Source organism: Pelodiscus sinensis, chromosome 1 (assembly GCF_049634645.1).
Source record: "Pelodiscus sinensis isolate JC-2024 chromosome 1, ASM4963464v1, whole genome shotgun sequence".
Taxonomy (NCBI): Eukaryota; Metazoa; Chordata; order Testudines; family Trionychidae; genus Pelodiscus; species Pelodiscus sinensis.
The window spans coordinates 160104375-160124120 of record NC_134711.1 but is presented as its reverse complement, the minus strand read 5'-3'; the positions used below and the strand labels follow the sequence as shown (position 1 = coordinate 160124120).

Here is a 19746-nt window from a genome sequence, read left to right as displayed (position 1 = left end):
CTGAAGAAAGCGATTTCTGGGTTTGACTGGAGCCAGATGGAAAAGTGTGATGAGGACTATAGTATCTGTGCTGACAAGTTGAGATGTTGTTTAAAAGCAACTGAAATTGAAAAGTCGAAGAAGGTGAAGGGAAGAATCTTGAAGGAAATGAAAAGCCTCTGGAGAAGCAGAGAAACATGAAAAGGAGCTTGGATAACAACTTTGAGTATTCCATTCTATGCAAGATTTTACGGCAAAAGCTGAAGGATGACTTTGAGAACTTCCAGAAAGAAAAACTCCTCAAAAAACAGCTGAATCAGGCAAAAGCCTTAGGACGTGCAAGCGGGAGTTGACGCAGTATAGACGGAGCATAATAGCATTGAAGAACAAGGATGGAGAGACAGTAATCAACGGAGCAGGGATGGAAGAGGTCTGTAAGGATTTCTCTATAGAACTATTCAAATCAAGAATCAACGTCCCTCTCCCAATGCTCTAGGAGTCAGAACACCACGTCCCACCAATAATCCAAAGCTCACTATACCAGATGAAGAGGGGAAAAGCTCCAGGCAAAGATGGAATAATGACAGAAATGATTTCTGCAGGAGGCGAAAAACTTTGGAAGGCCCTCACTTTAAGATTCAGTTGATATCTTGAAGAAGGGAAAATACCATCAAGCTGAAGGAGTCAAATACTATCTTGCTGCACAAGAAGGGTGATCGAGAAAATCTTAAGAATTACCACCCTATATGCCTACTCTCTCATATTTACAAGCTCTTTACCAAGGTGGTAATGAACCAGCTTTCGCAGAGCTTGGATGAACAACAGCTGAGCGAGCAGGCAGGGTTTCAATTTGTTGAAAGAAGCGAATACTGGATGTACAACAGATATTACTCTCCTCAAAACTCCCCTCCGTATCCCAATTGAGAAAGGCGTGAAGAAAGGAGATATAATTCCACCAAAACTATTCACTGCATGCCTCAAAATGGTTATGAACAAGATCAATTGGAGGAGTGGTGTCAACATAAATGGAGAATGATTATCTCATCTCAGATTCGCGGACGACATTGTATTAATTGCCAAAAGCACCAACCAATTGCAGAGCATGCTACGAAAACTTGACAAGAAAAGCAGTCAGGTCGATCCGAAAATGAATCACTGCAAAACGAAATACGTGCTATCAGATGACTTACAAAAAGCCTGAATAATGATAACAGGAGAAGAAATCAAAGAAGTGGAACAGTACATATATTTGGGTCAAGAAGTTAATATGCGCCAAGACCTGAACGAAGAACTCTCGCAAAGGATTCGGGCAGGATGGTGTGCATTCAATTCCATCAAGGATGTCCTCAAAGGAAAAAAAATCAGTAAGATCACACGTACAAATATCTTCAATTCAACAGTGCTGCCAGCCATGTTGTATGGCAGCAAAACGTGGGCACTAACAAAGAGAGAAGAGCAGCGACTATTGGTAGCTGAAAGGGCAATGGAGCAAGCTATGTTGGGAATTTCCCTTCTGGATTGTATTCCAAATGAAATGATCAGAGAATGCAGTGGCATGAAAGATATTATTGTGGAAAGCAGACATAACAAAATGCAATGGGTATGCCACACAGCACAGCTCATGGACAATAGGTGGACCACAATTACTGCTAAGTGGTACCCGCGAGAACAGAAAAGACCACCCGGTCGGTCTCCAAGAAGATGGGAAGATGACATTGTTAAACATTTTGGACAAACGTGGAGAAGAAAGGCAAGAGTGTGAGAAGAATGGTGGATGTGCTGTGATCGGCACATTCTTAATGATAGCTGAAGACCGATCGATCCAGGTGATAAAATGGATGTTAAATTCAGACTACTGGAAATTCACATACAGCTAACTTGAATATACTTGATGCAAAAACAGATGCAATAAAAAGAAAGGTTTGTCATGTGTAGACAGAAAAGACACTATTCAAATGGTGTCAACTCATGAGACCAGACAAGTGCCAATATTTCTTCTAGGGCTATTTCCACAGTGGGATAAGGACATGTTGGAAGTTTTTATTTGCAATTTTGATGCCTTTCTTGTATGAGTGAAGGTCATGAGTTTTCTTCTCCATCAACTTGGCATAGAATTCTGCCTTCAAAACCCATTAATGTTAGGGAATCAGCCAGTGACTTTCTGTCTGCATATTATTTTCTGCCCATCTACTGCTCTTCAACAAAGCCAAGAGAAAGATATTTTTACCAGTTGAAGACAAGTGATAAGTGAATTCTTGAGTATTTAAGTAAAAATAAAAAAGTTTGGCAAAAGGGATGGCTCTTTCCTCCTTGCTTAACCTATCAAAATTAAATGCTTTTAGAGCATGAAGTATGGAAATCACTGATGTAAGATATAGTGTTCAAGAGGCTTGAAGGATTCAAAACACTAATTAGACATTAATACATATAACACTGATATCCACAGTATAAAAGATGAAAAAATGGGATAAAACCCATGATGCTTAAGGATAAACAAACCAGCAAAAGGTTTGTGGGAGAAATTTTCTCCATGAGCCATTTATTCTGTAATACTCCATCCTGGGGGTTCTTGCACCAATAACCACTGTCAAAGACAGAACATCAGACCAGATGGATCAATACGGCAATGCTTGTGTTCCAAATTACGACTGAAGTGGATAAGCATAGAGGAAGTTGTTACCCCAAAAATATTCTCACTGGAGACCACCCAGGGTTATACTAGTATGGGTTTATTTCCACTAGGTAAAACTAAAGAGGAGAAAGCAGCCACCTAAGGTTTAAGTTAAAGAAGATAGAACTCTCTCTCACACACATACAGACAAGCAAGCACACACCCCTCCATTAATTCACTCATTTACACCCATTCATTCCTGCCCTCAGGCACTCACACACTTACACAGACATATAGGTTGCAGAAGAAGCCAAGGCTTGTGAATCCTGGAGGGTCTGTTTGCTCATCATGGCTGGGGAAGCTGGTCAGGAGGAAAGACACTGGAGGGGAGCTTCTCAGGATCAGTGGAAGGAAAAAAAAAGAGAGTCTTACATGTGCTCCTTCTCTTTATATAGTGTCTGAATGGCTCCTGTGACCCATTCACTTCCCTTTATCCAGCAGGGAGCATGCCCAGACTGTGATGACTCATTGCCATGTGGTCCATTGTTCCAAGCATTCTTCAAACACACTCACACTCTCTCTCCATTCGCTCAGGGGAGAATGCAGCTTAGGGAAAGTTACAAGCAAGGTGGCCGCATGTTACAAAGATTACAAAGTTGCAGTTTACAGTAAGTTTGAGAGTTACACAGATTGCAAAGATTGACAAGGATCACAATAAGTTGCAGTTTAAAACCTTAGACCTAACAGTTTGGTATACCTTTAGAAAATCCATGTATATAAATCTAGTGAGCTCAGGTGGAGGCTTTTTTATGCAACAGAAATGGGCACAGATCAGGAAATTTGGAGACATTCATAATGGAGAATTAATGATCCCCTTCTGTGGGAGAAGTAAACAGGGCACATAGTCTCACAACTCTGGAGAGCCTGGAACAATGGAGGCAGACGTGCCTGAATGAATGAATGAATGAATGAATGAATGAATGAATGAATGAATACTACATGCAGACCCTCCAAGAGGCATACTGCCAATTCACTCATGCAACTAGCGAAAGAGCCCCAGTATGAATAAATGATGCTTTACCTTCCCTGCTCCCAAAGCCCTATCAAGTTCTGACTTTGAGCTTTGAAGAAAGGCTTTCTATAGGGTCTCCCAGTCACAGGGGTAATTCTGAGGAGCTCGCCAAGGTCAGGAGCATTTCCATTTACATGGAAAATAAATTATCTAGATTGCACAGATATGCCTCAGAGTACGGAGTAACTATGTTAGGCTAGATCTGTAACTGCATAGGAATACCCTGGAAATGCAACATCTGTGATAATTTTGCGAAGGATTTAGGAGAGCAGTTATTTTATTGAACTTTAACTTTAAAATCAATAAATACAAGAGAATAGTTTCTGGCTTAAGAAAGAGAGAGCCACACAAGTGATTCTGAAGGAAGAATTTGGCCGTTAGTTCAAAAATGTGTGGATATAAACTGATCTATATATTGATGGAAAGCCAGAATTCCAAATAAATAGAATTTATGGATTACATGATAGGCCTAAGGGAGGCATGTTGTGCACATCTGCTAAGTAAATGAAGAGGGGCTAGCAGTGAGGGAAACTATAATCCTTTTATCTTCATTCTAGGTGCAGGAATCAAAAGTTATTCAAAATGTAAGGAGTTAAGCAATACACGTTAGTTTTTAGCTTTAAGGATTAATTTCACAACCACCTTAATAATTTGTTACATATGTATATAGGTTTTCCTATATTAACTTCTGAACTTACTGAAATGTGTATATACTTTAATTGAGTTTTTTTAAGCCAGGAAGCAATCATTAGCCATTACCCATTTTAAACAGCAATTTTGCATATATTTAAATTATTCTGCTATGAATGATACAATTCATAAAAACACATCCGTTTATTCCACAAGGAAATAGGATATTATATTTGCTTCTCAATTATTCATGAATGAGATTTTCTATTTTCTCAGTTCCAGTGTTTACTTAGTATCAATGAATATCTATCACCAATACTAGCAGTGGAGCTTAAAAATTGCTCAAACTAATATATGATAGCAATTCGGGTTTTCACCTGCACAATGTGTTCCATTTTTCAAGCCACATAGCTCTTCTTTTTCCAATGTATTTATCACAATTTTCTCAGTGAAATTCTCTTGACAAGATTCCCAACAAAAGATCACATCATATCTTAAAAATAAGCAGACCCCTAAATATTTACTATTAATTAATGTGTAAGCTCTTTGTATCAGAGAAATACTGCCAATTCCTAAAACTGACAAAGTAGAAGCAGTTCCTCTGGCAAAACTTCCAACATGTCTGTGGTTTTAAAATGAGCTACAAAATTGAGTGTGGGAAGAGATTTACAAGAGCAGCCAAAATAGACATTTTCTGATGGTTATTGTGTAAGTTGTTGTTCCTTTCCGCTTTCATTTTAGATCTATTGTTGGTGAAATGATTGAAGCTTTTAAGAATACATATGAAAAGCCCATTGCTATTTAAAGGAAATGATATCAGTTTGTCTTATGCACACAAGCAGTCCTGTTGACTTTAATGGGACTCATCATTTGACTAGATTAAAAAGGCATTTGGCTCATATTGTAGCTATCTTATTAGGATCTGAGCCAGTTTATTTTCTACATAATTTCAAAAGAAACCTTCAGAATTCAGGACTCAGGCTATATAAAACTGAAAACTATGTGTGAAAAACCAAGAGATGTATTAATAGACTAAAAATCTTGTCTCAGAATACAAAGGACTAGAAAAGCCTGAAAAATGTAATCCATAAATTTGAAAATATGCTGAGATTAAGAAATGTCACATTGTTTGGATTCCCTGAAGGCATAGAAACTAGTGGCACTTTTAAAAGAATGGATTATTAAGGTGCTGAGGATGAACAACTTTATTTTCTTCTAGAATGTGTTGCAAGAAAGAAAATCCCACATAGAATGAAACAACAAGTTTACCCCTTCATACAAAATCCCATTGGTGCTCTATATCTCAGTTTGCTTCAGAAGTCATCACACACATCATATCCAGTAATTAAAAGATAATACCACCTAATATAAAAGTGAATGATACACAAGGAAAAAGATAGCTAAATTTAGGGTGTTCTTAGAATAAGGACCCCACACATAAAAAGGACATAATTGCTTCAATATACTACATTGTAATTAAAAGTGAAACTAAAAATGACTTGATATCCTGTTAAGAGCACTGGGCAGGTGAAAAGAACAATACACCATTTGAAGTTCAATCACGAATATTACTCAAGTGAAACAAACAAAAAGTAAAAGCGGTGAGGAGTCCTGTGGCACCTTATAAACTAACTGAAGTGTTGGAGCATAAGCTTTCGTGGGCAAAGACCCACTTTCGTTGGCAAAGACCCACTTGACGAAGTGGTCTTTGCTCATGAAAGCTTATGCTCCAACACTTCGGTTAGTCTATAAGGTGCAACAGGACTCCTCGCCACTTTTGCAGATTCAGACTAACACGGCTACCCCTCTGATACTAAACAAAAAGTACTTCTTCCCTCTCCCAGTCTTGACCATAGCACCTCTAAGCATGACAGCCATCTGCAAAACTCAGAGGTCTTGTGCCCTACATAGCACCTTGCTCCTCTTGACATGTCAATCTATATTAACAGTACTGTATAAACATGTAAAACATTATTTGGGACACCAAACTTTTGACTAAAAGTGTCATACAGAAAAAAGTCACGGTACATAAATATATCCATGTTTTAAACTTTGGTAACTTTGTTTTCGCTTTATTTATAATATTTTAATAGGCTTTCAGAATTAACATTTGGAAACACGCCATCAAATCATGTAGTCGAAAATGCTACTTTGATTGTATAAATTATTTAAACTACTGTAATAAATGAATTTTTTTTCTATGAAATTTACAGAAAACTTGTGCCTGAATTAAAAATTTCTAGTTTTAGGACAGAACAGATATTCATAACAGAACTACCTCAAAATACAGACATGAGAAATCCTGGCAGACCATTACCTATAGAAGTAGCAGCTGATAGTACTGTAATATGTGCATAAATATATTTGCAATTTGGGGGGCTCTTAGTGTTAACTAGTATTCAGATTCTAGTTCACGCTGGGACAGAGGGTTCAAATGCTGTGGGTGGAGGAAGTACTGCCCCTCCACCCAGATTGAGCATGCACCAAGTGCTGGAGCAGTATGAAAGGGAGCAGCCCAGCTCAGATCAGCCTTGGCTGGATGCTGGAGAGGAAGAACCTGCTACTGGAGCTCCAGAAGTAACTCTAGCAGAGACTCAGATCATGAGAGCTGGAGACCCAGGAGACCACATTGTGCTTCAGAGCCTGTGGAGCCAAAAACCAAGTGGACTGCCCCAATGCCAGAGCTGGCAGAAAGTGACCAAGGGAGGGTGTGTGAGTGGTACCTCCTGTCCAAATGAGCTCAGTGTGTGGTGCTCAGATTCCCTGCTGAGCGAATGGCAGATCACTTCTCCATGGACAGGGCACTGGGTTGGGGCCTGGTTGAGTAGGATGGGTGTGAGTCCCTCTACTGGAACAGCTACCCTAACCCCTAGACTCTGGTCATTAGGCTGTGCTACCCTGAACCCAATGGCTATGCTACAGACCCTCTATAAAGACATAGTCTATTAGGCCACGGTGCCTTGGAGTGACTGAGCGACTCAAGTCACCTACAGACTAACAGCAGTGCAAGCAGTGTCCACACACCCCTGTACTCTTGCCCTCACGGGATGGAGTGTACATATGCTGAAATATACATACTTCAGGAAAATATTGATTTAGCAAAACTAGTCCATTCTATTGTTGAAATGAAAAAGCACTGAATAAAAGGACAACACAAACTAAACCAGCTTGACTTACCCCATTTAAAGGATAGGTTTTCCATCCTAGCTCTCCAAGTGCAGCTGTAGTATCAAGCAACACCACTAGGAATAAAAAGAAATATATGTATTGGATCGTTATTTGTTCTAGACCTAGAAATAGAATAATTTAAATACCGGACTTGCATTAATTTGACAAGTTTTACCTCTCCAATATTGGTTTAATCCTACTCACAACAATGGAGTTGTCTGTAACTACTAATAGAATTAAGATCTGTATTTCCCTTTCATAATTAAATCTCAGTAGATATGATTAATTATATGAAAATAGTCAATCTTTCTTATGATGTCATATGAAAGTGTATTACACCATTGTGATGTCCAGTGATTATAATTAGATATGCATGAATGAGGAGATACAGTTCCAGACATCACCTCCACCTGAAAGTTTAGGAAAGTTTTCATTTGGATGAATTTCTGGATTCGAGTTTTGTGAACTTTAAAAATGAAGAAAAGCAGACTTTAACTCATTTCCACACTTTAAAGTTAACTGTAATTGATGATAAAATGCTGAGAAATAATGCAATGCAATCAATCAATATAATACCATCACCATTTAGCTCTAACACAGCACTTTTCATCCATATATCTCAAAAGCACTTTATAAAAGGTCATTATTTCCATTTTACATGTCATCATTTGTAACTATATCTGTAATCTTATAACAAAAACATCTAGAAAGTATGTTAAAATTAACTTTGCTAGTCTACCTGGACTAAGTCCTAAAAGATACTATCATTTCTAAAATTCTGTATGTTTTGAATCTTTTGCAATTTTCATGAATAATTTTTATTATGTGAAAAGTGGGCCAGATATCATTAGTAACAAAAGTAACAAAGTTTTAGGATACATCTACACTGCAACACCTTTTTGACATAACTAGCACTATTCTGAAATAACTTAGTCTGTGTCTATACAACAGGTAGTTATTTTGAAATAGTGTCAAAATACGTTCAAGCTGGACAACTTCTTACTCAGATTCCTCTAACCCTCATTGTATGAGGAATAAGGAAGTTGGAGGAAGAGTGCTCTATTTCAAAATAAGTGCTGTGCAGATGTTCCTTATTTCAAAATAAGCTATTTCGAAATAAGATATGCAATTGACTTAGCTCAATTTCTGTAGCTTATTTCAAGCTAAGCCCTGCAGTGTAGATGCATCATTAGAGGGATAGTCATGTTAATCACCTTAGATACTAACAATATATCTTTCATGGATAAGACCCACTTTGTCAGATGAATATGTAATAAAATCATTCTTTTCTAAAAGACTTGGGGGTTTACACATGTTGAAATAAAAAAAAAGGCCCAGTTTGCTATGCTTCTTTCCAATCTTTATGCAAAAACCATATCACACACAACACAAACTTGTGAAGCTGTCAGTAAATTCAGTATCTTGTGATGTTCCACATTGTACTTGAGATGTACTAAATAGTTATGTTTGACCTTATGACTCCATATCAGAATCATAAGGCTGAGATATAAAGTTAATTGTTGGCTAGCACTCTTAATTCTATTCCCCCCCCCCCCCATTGTAAAAAAAGTATCAACAAGGTTTCTGAGGAGAACATTTATTTTAAGTAAAATCCTACAGCTGTATCTCTCTCAACACACATGCACACATGGTTAACAGCCAGCCTAACTCTTTCACAAGTGCCATTTTACTTTTCAGCTGCAGCATCCAAATGTAGGTATTTATAAGATATAGCACTGGTAATACTACGTTGTTATTACTCCTATCACACAAAGAGGTAAGAATTACTCTTGTTACCTATGATTCAGAAAGGATTAAGTTTACACCCCTAAACAGCCAGCTCGGGCTATACAACACTCATGCAAGAACTATGCACAAACCATATCTTATTTGTTTATGGTAACAAACCCATGGATCTCATGTTTTCCCAGCTGTTCCAAAGAGACAGTCCCTACCTCAAGAGCTCACAGACTAAGGAAGTACAAAGAGTCAGCAAAAAGTAGCAACCTTTATTTCAGTTGGACTACCTCAGTGAGTTTGAATTGTTCTCTTGAATAATGGTTTGTGGGATCAAAGAAATGAAATGAGTATCAACTTTTCAAAACTAGAGTAAGTTCATCAAAGAAATTATGGTAAATTTAGGTCCACATATTTGTAAGACAGATGCATTTATTTTTACAATAAATCACTATCACATAATGGAGTTATGCTAAAAAAACACTTTCTGTCATGGGCACGAAACAAGTCAGGTGTGCTCCCCCATCAGAAGCTGAAGTATAGGTGGGAACTCCCTAGTCTGGCAGCCTTGGGACCTGACTGGTCCTGGATGAGGGATTTTGCCAGATCATGGGAGGTCATATTGCTCTCTCCCTCTACCTCCCCCCCCCCCGTTACTGTTCCTCCATCCCTGAACCCATCATAGGCCCTGCTGCCCAGCCAACCCCCATCCTCCTTGCCTTCCAAGTCGGGCAGTCCAGCTGTAGTGTTCTGGGCTCCAGGCCCTGCTGAGGCTCCCAGTTTCACCAGGCAGACCTGCTGAGCATCCCACCAGGGTGGTTCAGGCCCCACCAGGCAGCCTCGCCAGGACGCTCAAGGCCCCACCAGGCAGCCGGGCAGTCCAGTTGCAAGGAGCTGGACTCCTGGTCCCACTGGCAGCTTACTGCGAAGAGCCTGCAGTCCTGACAGCCTGCAGGTCTCCTAAGCACCAGCGTTCCACTGGGACTCTCTGGTCCTGCAACATCCGTGGGCAGGGAGGACCATGGATGTTTCCGGTTCAACCTGTACTCATTAAATAGAGAGGCTCTAAGAAGATTAAAAACCAATAAGAATTGGATGAGGCTCAAATCTACTTGTGAGAGTTACAGACACACAAAATCTGTGTTTGCTTTACATTTAAGAAAGGACTAACAACTAAAAAACCCCAAAAAGGGCAGATAAAAATATTTCAAACAAAAGAGGAAAAAATATAAATGTGTAGTAAGTGATGGTTTTAGACAATCACTGCAATAGTAAATAAAGATAAAAACCAAACTAGATTTAAATGAATAAATTAACATTGAACAAAAGATTTTTTTTACATTAGTAATTACAAATACATTGCAATCTTACATTTTTACATAAAAAGCTGGAGATGAATTGATAAAACAAACTTAACGTTTCAGTAATCTGCCTTATATTATGGTGACAGAGAAACTCAGGAATTTTACCCTTGGCACTCCATTAGCTTATCCCCAAATTCTCTCAGCAACATGGAACATCCATATGTAGATATATGCTTCCATGTGGAAACTTCTGAGACACTGGCTCCAGCCAAGGAAGGCCCTCTGAAGAACTAGGATCCATCACCTATTTGTCCTAGAGAAAATTTTAACTCAATTTTACTGTATTTCCTAAACTTTGACAAATTAGATATTTTCCTCTGTTTTCTTGTATCAAATGCAATCAAATCATGATAGTCTAGAGCCAACCACCAAATTCCTGTCCACTGATGAATTCATGTTTACGATTCATGAGGTACAGAGTTTTCTTGTATTGGGTGCAAGTCTTAGTGTTAGAAAGTCTACAATATTTATAAACTAATGATATTTCAATGCCAGCTGTATTAGCTCTCCAGCATGTGTCTATGCAATAGGGTTGCCAGGTATCCGGTATTCTACCGGACAGTCTGGTACTTGCGCTCTTTGTCCGGTAAAAAAAATATCAGAGAATACTGGACATGTGCAATGTCCGGTATTCTCTGATTTTTCCGGCTGTGCACCGGCTCCCAGCCACTCCTTCCGCCCCCGCCAGGCTTCTGCGCAATCACAGGCTCCCAGCAGACATGGCGGTCCCGCCTCCCAGCCTGGAAGTCCCAGCTGGGAGGTGAGGTTGCGATCGCTGCTCTGGGTGTCCCAGAATAGTGGGGCTTATTATCCCACGTTCCTTTCTTTTTTTTTTCTCTCGACCAAAAATACCGCGTGTCCGGTATTTTATGGGAGACCATCTGGCAACCCTACTATGCAATGAAAGTCCCCCATAATATATTTTTTCTTTCCATAAACTCCAGTCAGCTTCTTACAGAGTAAATCATCCTGTTCTCTGGAATGATTTGATTTATTGTAACACCCATCTGTACCCCTTCCTGAATTGTGTTAGTTAGCACACGGATCCATATGAATTCAAAATCATGTGGTTCTGAGTTTCTGATAACTCATGACAATGTATTTAACGGGTAGTGTTTCCTTGTAAAGATCCAGTACCCACACATCTTTTACCTACTTTACACAGGTTATATAATGATTTAACATTCCAATCATGCGAGTCATCCCACCAGGTTTCAGTAATGCCAATTACATCTTTAATGAGAATTTTCAAATCCTCTTGCGTGTTACTCAGACACCTAGTACTGATATATAGGCAACTGAAAAATGTCTTATCGTTCCTTTCCACGTCAGTGGAATCTGTTCATGAGACAGCAATTTTGAGTTTGTACTTCATTTAGCTCATAGCACGTACCCATTTGAAAAAGTCTGTTTAATACTGTTGTGGCTATTCTGATTAAATTTCAAATGAGAATATTATCCCCTGGCCTGTGATACATGAGCCTTCTAGATTATAAAGCATCTATATTACTGGAATTTGACTTGGTTTTCCCCAAAACCAAAATCTTCAGTTTCAACATCAATCATGTAGCCAATGGTTCACCTATAGTATTTATTGCCTTTTCCTTTCTCTTACTTGTGGGACTGAAGGACCTCCAAGAAATTACTTGGACTTTCCTCTTCTTCGGTTTCCTTTCAAGATTCATTACATACCGGTAAATAAAAATCTATCCTTATGTTATGTTCATTGCCATACTTTACAGTTTATTTTTATATAATGTATTTAAAAGAATGCTTTTTTTTTAAATAAAAATAGCATAAGCAAAGGATTTTTTTTGGAAGGGTCAGGAACGTAGTCAGCTTTAAAGATGAAGGATGGGCATCGCAATCTCTTTTTGTTTTGTGTGTGTGTGTGTGTGTGTGTGTGTGTGTGTGTGTGTGTGTGTGAGAGAGAGAGAGAGAGAGAGAGAGAGTGTGTGTGTGTGTGTGAGGGTATGTCTACACTACAGCGCTAATTCGAAATAACTTAGTTTGAATTAGTTCATTCGAACTAAGCTAATTCGAACTAACGCATCCAGACTAAAAAACTAGTTCGAATTAGCGTTTTGCTAATTCAAACTACCATGTCCACATTAAGTGGACCCTGAACCGGGGTTAAGGATGGCCGGAAGCAATGCCGGCAGGGCATCAGATGAAGACTTAGAGTGTGGAGCTGCTGCCTCAGGCTAGCCGAGGGCTGTACTTAAAGGGACCCAACCCCAACCCCGGAAAGACAGTTCTCAGGGGTGCCCCGCTTGCAAAGCAGTCCTGTCTTGGAGTGCCCTGAGTGCCCATTCTGGGCACATCACAGCACTCGGCCATCAGACCGGCTGCTCTTGCCGCAGGCTGCCATCTGGGAAGAGGGGGCAATTGGAAAGCTTCCACCCCCAGAAGCCCGCAGAGCCAGCTCAGTCCTCCCCATCGGGGGCTCGTACCCCATTCCTCCCTCACCTCCTTCTACTTACCCTTCCCTAGCCCCCCTTCCTGATGTACAAAATAAAGAAAACATGTGGTCAAAAATAGAATCTCTCTTTATTGAACAAAACTCGGGGAGACTGGGAAAAGGAGGTGGGAGAGGGGAAGAGAGAGGGTGGGAGAGGGGAGGGCAACTAAAATGATCAGAGGTTTGGAACAGGTCCCATATGAAGAGAGGCTAAAGAGACTGGGACTTTTCAGTTTAGAAAAGAGGAGACTGAGGGGGGATAGGATAGAGATCTATAAAAGCATGAGTGGGGTGGAGAGGGTGCATCAAGGAAAGTTCTTCATTAGTTACAATAATAGAAGGACTAGAGGACACCAAAGGAAAGGAATGGGTAGCAGGCTTCAAACTAATAACAGAAAGTTGTTCTTCACAAAGCAAAGAGTCAACTTGTGGAACTCCTTGCTGCAGGAGGCTATGAAGGCTAGAACTAGAACAGAGTTTAAAGAGAAGTGAGATAAAGTGATGGAGGTTGGGTCCATGGAGTGCTATTAGCCAGGGGGTAGAAATGGTGTCCCTGGCCTCTGTTTGTGGAAGGCTGGAGATGGATGGCACGAGACAAATGGCTTGGTCATTGCTTCGGTCCATCCCCTCCAGGGTCCCTAGTGTTGGCCACTGTTGGCAGACAGGCTACTGGGCTAGATGGACCTTTGGTCTGACCCAGTACGGACATTCTAAGCTCAGGGCTCAGGGTCGGGGGTCTCAGTGGACCACCTTGATTTTCATGCAAACCTGCTCCCGGGTGGCCAGGCTAGCAGCTCTCCTGCCCTAGACGCCCACATTCCTGTGCCTAGTGCGGAGGTCGTGGATGAGGTCCACGATCTCCACACTAGACCAGGCGGGCGCCCGCCTCTTGCGGACCCGGGCAGGCTCCCAGGAGCCACCAGCCTGGTCCTGGGAAGAGGCGGAGGGCTGGGTGGCAGTGGGTGGCTGCCTCGAGCCGTGCCAGGTGCAGGGTCTGCTGGCTGGGTGCTGGCAGGCTTGCACCTGGCATGGGCACCGTAGCCAGCCCATGCCCTTTTAAGGGCTCCGGGGCTGGGAGGGGAGCATACGAGTTTCCCTGGTGGTGCCCAGAGTGGCCACCAGGGAAAGCTGGAGAGGGCTAGCCTCCCACTAGTTCGAATTAAGGGTCTACACAGCCCTTAATTCGAACTAGTAAGTTTGAACTAGGCTTAGTCCTCGTAGAATGAGGTTTACTTAGTTCGAACTAAGCGCTCCGCTAGTTCGAATTAAGTTCGAACTAGCGGAGCGCTAGTGTAGCGCCTATCAAAGTTCATTCGAACTAACGTCCGTTAGTTCGAATTAACTTTGTAGTGTAGACATACCCTGAGAGAGAGAGAGAGAAAAGAGAAGTCTGCTGTTGTCTGAACTTTGAAAAGCAGACTAGACAGAATTTATACTTGAAGTAGCCTCAGTGATCTAAGCAGAATCGTATCTGAGCCTGATTCAGAGCAATGTGTTTAACCTCTAAATATAGAAGTGAGTATTGAACTAGTTTCCCTCTCCCACTTCTTCCCCAAGAGCTGGGATTCCAAAACAGCCTCTGTCCAACTCCTAAGAAGTCCCTCGATGACACATAGAATCATTGGGTTTATGTAACTGCGATATTACTCCTGCCCTATCTGATGCATCCATCTGTAACTTTCACATCTTCTTTTCTACCATCAGGAGACTATAAGGCCAAACTACTGGTAGCTGCATTTATGAAGAGACTGAAGTGGAAACAACTGTCCCTTTGTGACACCCACAATACCAGTATGATTTTTAGCCAGCACCCATCTTTTTCCAACATCACAAGTTTAAACCATGTAACATTCAAATTAATGCAAACATTGCAAGGACAGGGAAGCAATCACATGATTATTAGTTATTGACATATAATACCAGTCAGTTTTAAAAAATTGGGAGCTTTCCCAATAATTCAGTTTCGTATTTGATTTCATATGATGTCAAATAACACCTTGAGAGTTATCTCTGTACATTCATATGGACCAAAGGTGCATTTCATATGCAGAAATCTTTGGTAATAACTTTAATAACTTTTGGGGTTAATAATTACAGTAAGTCCACCAAAAGTTAGGTTTCTTTACTCTGTACATTTTACTACTCTGCAAAATTTTGCCAGAAGAAACCAGTACATATTATGTTTTCAAGAATCCCAAATTACTGCCTAGTTTAACAAAAGATTAACAAAACAGAAGAGTAAAAGAGGATTGCAAAACATCGTATTAACACAGAAAGACAGTCAGCCTGTTAGGCTTGAAAATGCAGATGTAATCCACAAGTTTTCCAGTGGGTGAAAGGAAGGAGGAGAAATAAAATGGGAAGGTGAAGTCTTGCTTGACAGCATATGGCACAAAGCTCCTGGGGCATTAAGCCTCACTTGGGATTTAGTTAGGATTGCTGCATCCCAGAAGATGAGCAAGTTGGTCTGGGGATCTCTAGTTCACGAACACAAAAGAGACCAGTTAGATAACAAGGACCTGGTTTGGACACCAACAGGATTTGAAGATAAATGTCTCTGCCCAACAGCACAGGACTCTACTATTTGATCTAAAAGAATAACTCCCTTAGGGTATGTCTACACTACCCCTCTAGTTCGAACTAGCGGGGGTAATGTAGACATCCGCAGTTGCAAATGAAGCCCGGGATTTGAATTTCCCAGGCTTCATTTGCATGAAGCCGGCCGGCGCCATTTTTAAATGCCGGCTAGTTCGGACCCCGTGCCACGCGGCTACACGCGGCACGGACTAGCTAGTTCGGATTAAGTTTCTAATCCGAACTAGCTGTACGCCTCGTTAGAAGCCTAATCCGAACTAGCTAGTCCGTGCCGCGTATAGCTGCGCGGCACGGGGTCCGAACTAGCCGGCATTTAAAAATGGCGCTGGCCGGCTTCATGCAAATGAAGCCCGGGAAATTCAAATCCCTGGCTCCATTTGCAACTGCGGATGACTACATTACCCCACTAGTTCGAACTAGCGGGGTAGTGTAGACATACCCTTAGATGTTGACTGTTATTCTTTAGTAGGCAATTCAGGAAATAAAGTTGAGGAGGAAAAAATATGTTCTCTGAAACAGTGTTTTCTTTCTTAGTAATAAAGTGAATAGCTAAGGTAGTTCTTTGTGTCCTTTATAGCGCTGTGTGGATTTCTAATACAGAACACAAATCCAGAAACTAATACTACAAAACAGCCTGTGTCTTAGGACTTGTATTTTTCAGAATTTCTGGTCTCCAAATGGAATTTGATTAGATCTCATATGAATGTAAATTTCATATGAATGTAAGTTCAAAATCATTGTAATGCAGTCATCTTCCCTACAGAAAAATATTGGTTTTGACCTGAAAAAATTAGTTGGCTTGCTAATCACTGGTACGTTCACCTCAGCAGATTTTTTTCAAAGTAAACATGAGTATCTGAAATAAATTTGAGTACAATATTACTGGGAGAATTAGAAACAAGTTAATTACAAAGTTTTTCCATTACATTGTAAGGCTAAAAAGTTTCACCATCTTTGAACACAAACCAATCTAATTTGGGAATGGGAAGGAATTTTTTCCTGGTCAGAGAGTCAGAGATTTTGGGAGGGTTTTTGCCTTCCTTTGAAGCATGGGTCACTTGCTGGTTTAAATTATATTACATATGTGGATTCTCTGTAACTCTGAAGTTGCCAGGGATTATGAGTCTAATATAGGAGTTGATGGGTGAAGGTCTGTGGCCTGTAATATGTAAGAGATCAAAGCAGATTGACGGGATGATGCCTTTTAGCCAAAATGTCTATGAGATTGCTTTGTCACTATCATACAGATTTAACTTTCTCCCAGTTGATTTTAACTCGGTGTTCACCATTCATATTAACATTTGTATTATAATATTTTATTTCAAACTTAAAGCCATTCGAACAAAAATTAACATGCCATGACTATTTTTAAAAGCATTTTAGTTCTGAAAAATATAATTGAGATAACAAATGATATTAACTTTGAAAAACATATTTTCAGACCATTTTAGCTGAACTCTTACAGCCTCCATTTATTGCCAATGTTAGTATATGAAGGCTACTTGCTGGGCACAATTATAAAAGAAAAGAGAGACTTCTGCTACATGTAGTAGGATCTGAATTTTCCTCTCAACATGTTCTGCATTCCCCTTATCAAAAGAAGACTGTAACAAGCAGTCCCCATTTGCATGACTCACATATTTGCCACATGGGAATGCAGTGACTTATGTCACTACTCATAGCCATATGCCATATATGACCTTGAGAGGAAAGGAAGTTGGCTAAGATATGACCCTGAACTCTGTTGGGTATTGGCCAGGATATCTGGATTACTGTATGCTGCGACCTATGAAAGGTCACCAGCAGAAGGCCTGCTCTCTTGCACTATTGGAATTTTCAAGTGGCCAGAATGCCTAATAGTAGTCGTTTTGGGAGAGTACAAAGCAGGACTATGCATCACATTACAGTGGAGCTCATGCAGAGAGCAACAAGGGACTGACTTCTGTAATTTTATGTAGTTAAAAATTTAATGAATACAATTACTCTTATTTTTCCGTCTATAATCCAGTTTAATTAGCAAAATTCATCTGGCACTTTGATGAGTAAATAGAAAAAAATATTGTGTCTGAAAATTGTAGATATTTGATATAAAGCATACAATGTCATTGTCCCTGCTTTACAAGCAGTGAATCTGCAGTACAGATGTAAACTGACTTATTTAGAATTGTACTGCGCATCAATGGCAGAGCTGTGAATAGAACTCAAGTTTCCTGATGTCCATATTAATGCTTTATAATTGGCTCACACTGCCTCTAACAGTTACAATAAAGCTTTCAAAATGTTTGGATGAACTAGTGCACAAGTGACAAAGATGTTGTACCCAAAATAACAATGTGCACAACTAGACCTACCACTTAGAAATCACCCAGGAGATGTATGAATGAAGCAGGAGATACACCTCTGGCGGAATGAAAGGGTATTTCTATTAATAATTACAACTGTATCCAGAGTCAGGGATCTGTTGTGCTAAGTTGTGTCATCATATACCAAGGATGTGTTGTCTTAGCAAGCACTTCAGGGAGAAACCAAGAGACATATGAACGATGGGAGAAGAGGAATACAATCAAAATGTGTATTTTTCCTGCTTGCTTGGGGGGTTAAAGCTGGCTGGCAAGCATTCATACTGCTGTCAGCAGCATGTATAAGTCAGCAGGCAACAAACATCTACTGGGAGAAGCAAGAGCGGTTTTCAAAGTTACCAGTGCAGTGAGGAAAATAAGCCATTTTACTTCACATGGCTTCTCGCTGATTCAAAGGGTATATCTGTTTTAAAAACAGAGGTCTTTGATAAGCTTAAGAATGTTTTTGTCTCATCTACATATTTTAAAAATAAATTATGTAAAGGAAAGAGTACTGTATAAATGAGTTACAGGGAATGAAGATAAAGGAAAAAATACAAAACAAATGGGCGTGATATGTAACAGACCTCAGACCATTTGAAGCAAATGCTATCATGAAAATCAGCTACATAAAATGTTCACTTTAAATATCATTTTTATTGTGGAGGTTCAGGAGCCCACCAAAAACAAATGCAATTAAAATAGCTATGAGAGTTGTCCGCTCATGACAACTAGATCTAGAGAAAAGATGAGGCTTATCCTCATGGCAATTAAATATTTCCTAACTCTTTTTTAGGAAATATCCACTGAGCCAGTCAATTTATTGTTTCTCAGTTTTGTAAGCCTCATTCACTGAGCCACTGTCACTTTCTGATAACTCTTCATTTATAATTTACCGTGTCAAGCAGCAAGCCTTCATAGCATGTACATTTTATAAGTGCTAGGTCAGGCTGTCAAACTGAAGTACATGCTAATAATTGGTAGCTTTGAAAATCTCAGTTGCTTTATGTACCATTTAGTATCAGCATGTAGGCTGAAACTGTTGATATAAACAATTGGGTTTGCAATGTTTCTAATATTAACAAATAAATGACAGTAATATCATTTATAGAAGATACTGTTTTGAATGTCTTACCAAAAAAGTCAAATTGCCTTGCAAACTGGGAAGGATGAAGCACATAATAATGCATGCAGAAAGTTTGAGCTTTAGCTTTGAATGATATAATATAAAGGCACATTAACTTTGAAATCCTAAGAGTCCATTGTTAACTGAAGAATATTAGAGATCTGAGAACTTCATGCTTCATATAGGCTGTCCATTACTACACCTAATCTGTTAAGTAATCTGTCTAGTATTTATTGATATATAATTATTTTTTCGTGTAACTATAGCTAAATATTCCAATAAGAATAAAAGCTCTTTCTGCTGATGTGAAACCTTATACAAAGCATTTTGTAGATCAGTTTTGCCATACTACTTTAGTATAATTAATTTTGGGGAAAATGTGAGGCTTCTTATATGAAGAGGCATTTTCAACACCTCACATTCTACTCCATTACTACTAATATCCCAGAGGGGGGGAAAAATCATAGAAAAATTAGTTATACAGATTGGACCTCCCTGGTCTGGCATCGTTGGGACCTGACCAGTCCCAAAATGGGAGAATTTACTGGACCAGGGATGGTCTCCTGTAACTGGGCCCAAACGCCAGCGGCTGCCCCAGAAGCATCCTGCCTCGCCCTACCCTCCTCACCCCCAATCTGGCTGGGCTGCTTGCCCAGCTGCTGCC

General features: G+C 39.9%; 1 protein-coding gene across 2 annotated transcripts in view; it reads right to left on the bottom strand.

Moving 5' to 3' along the window:
- EPHA6 (EPH receptor A6) overlaps positions 1–19746 on the bottom strand; it is an 842774-nt gene that overhangs the window by 782274 nt on the left and 40754 nt on the right. For both annotated transcript variants that reach the window (XM_075908927.1, XM_075908942.1), the window contains exon 2: positions 7470–7534. In XM_075908927.1, the coding sequence (XP_075765042.1) occupies positions 7470–7534 (65 nt within the window). The remainder of the gene's footprint in view (positions 1–7469; positions 7535–19746) is intronic.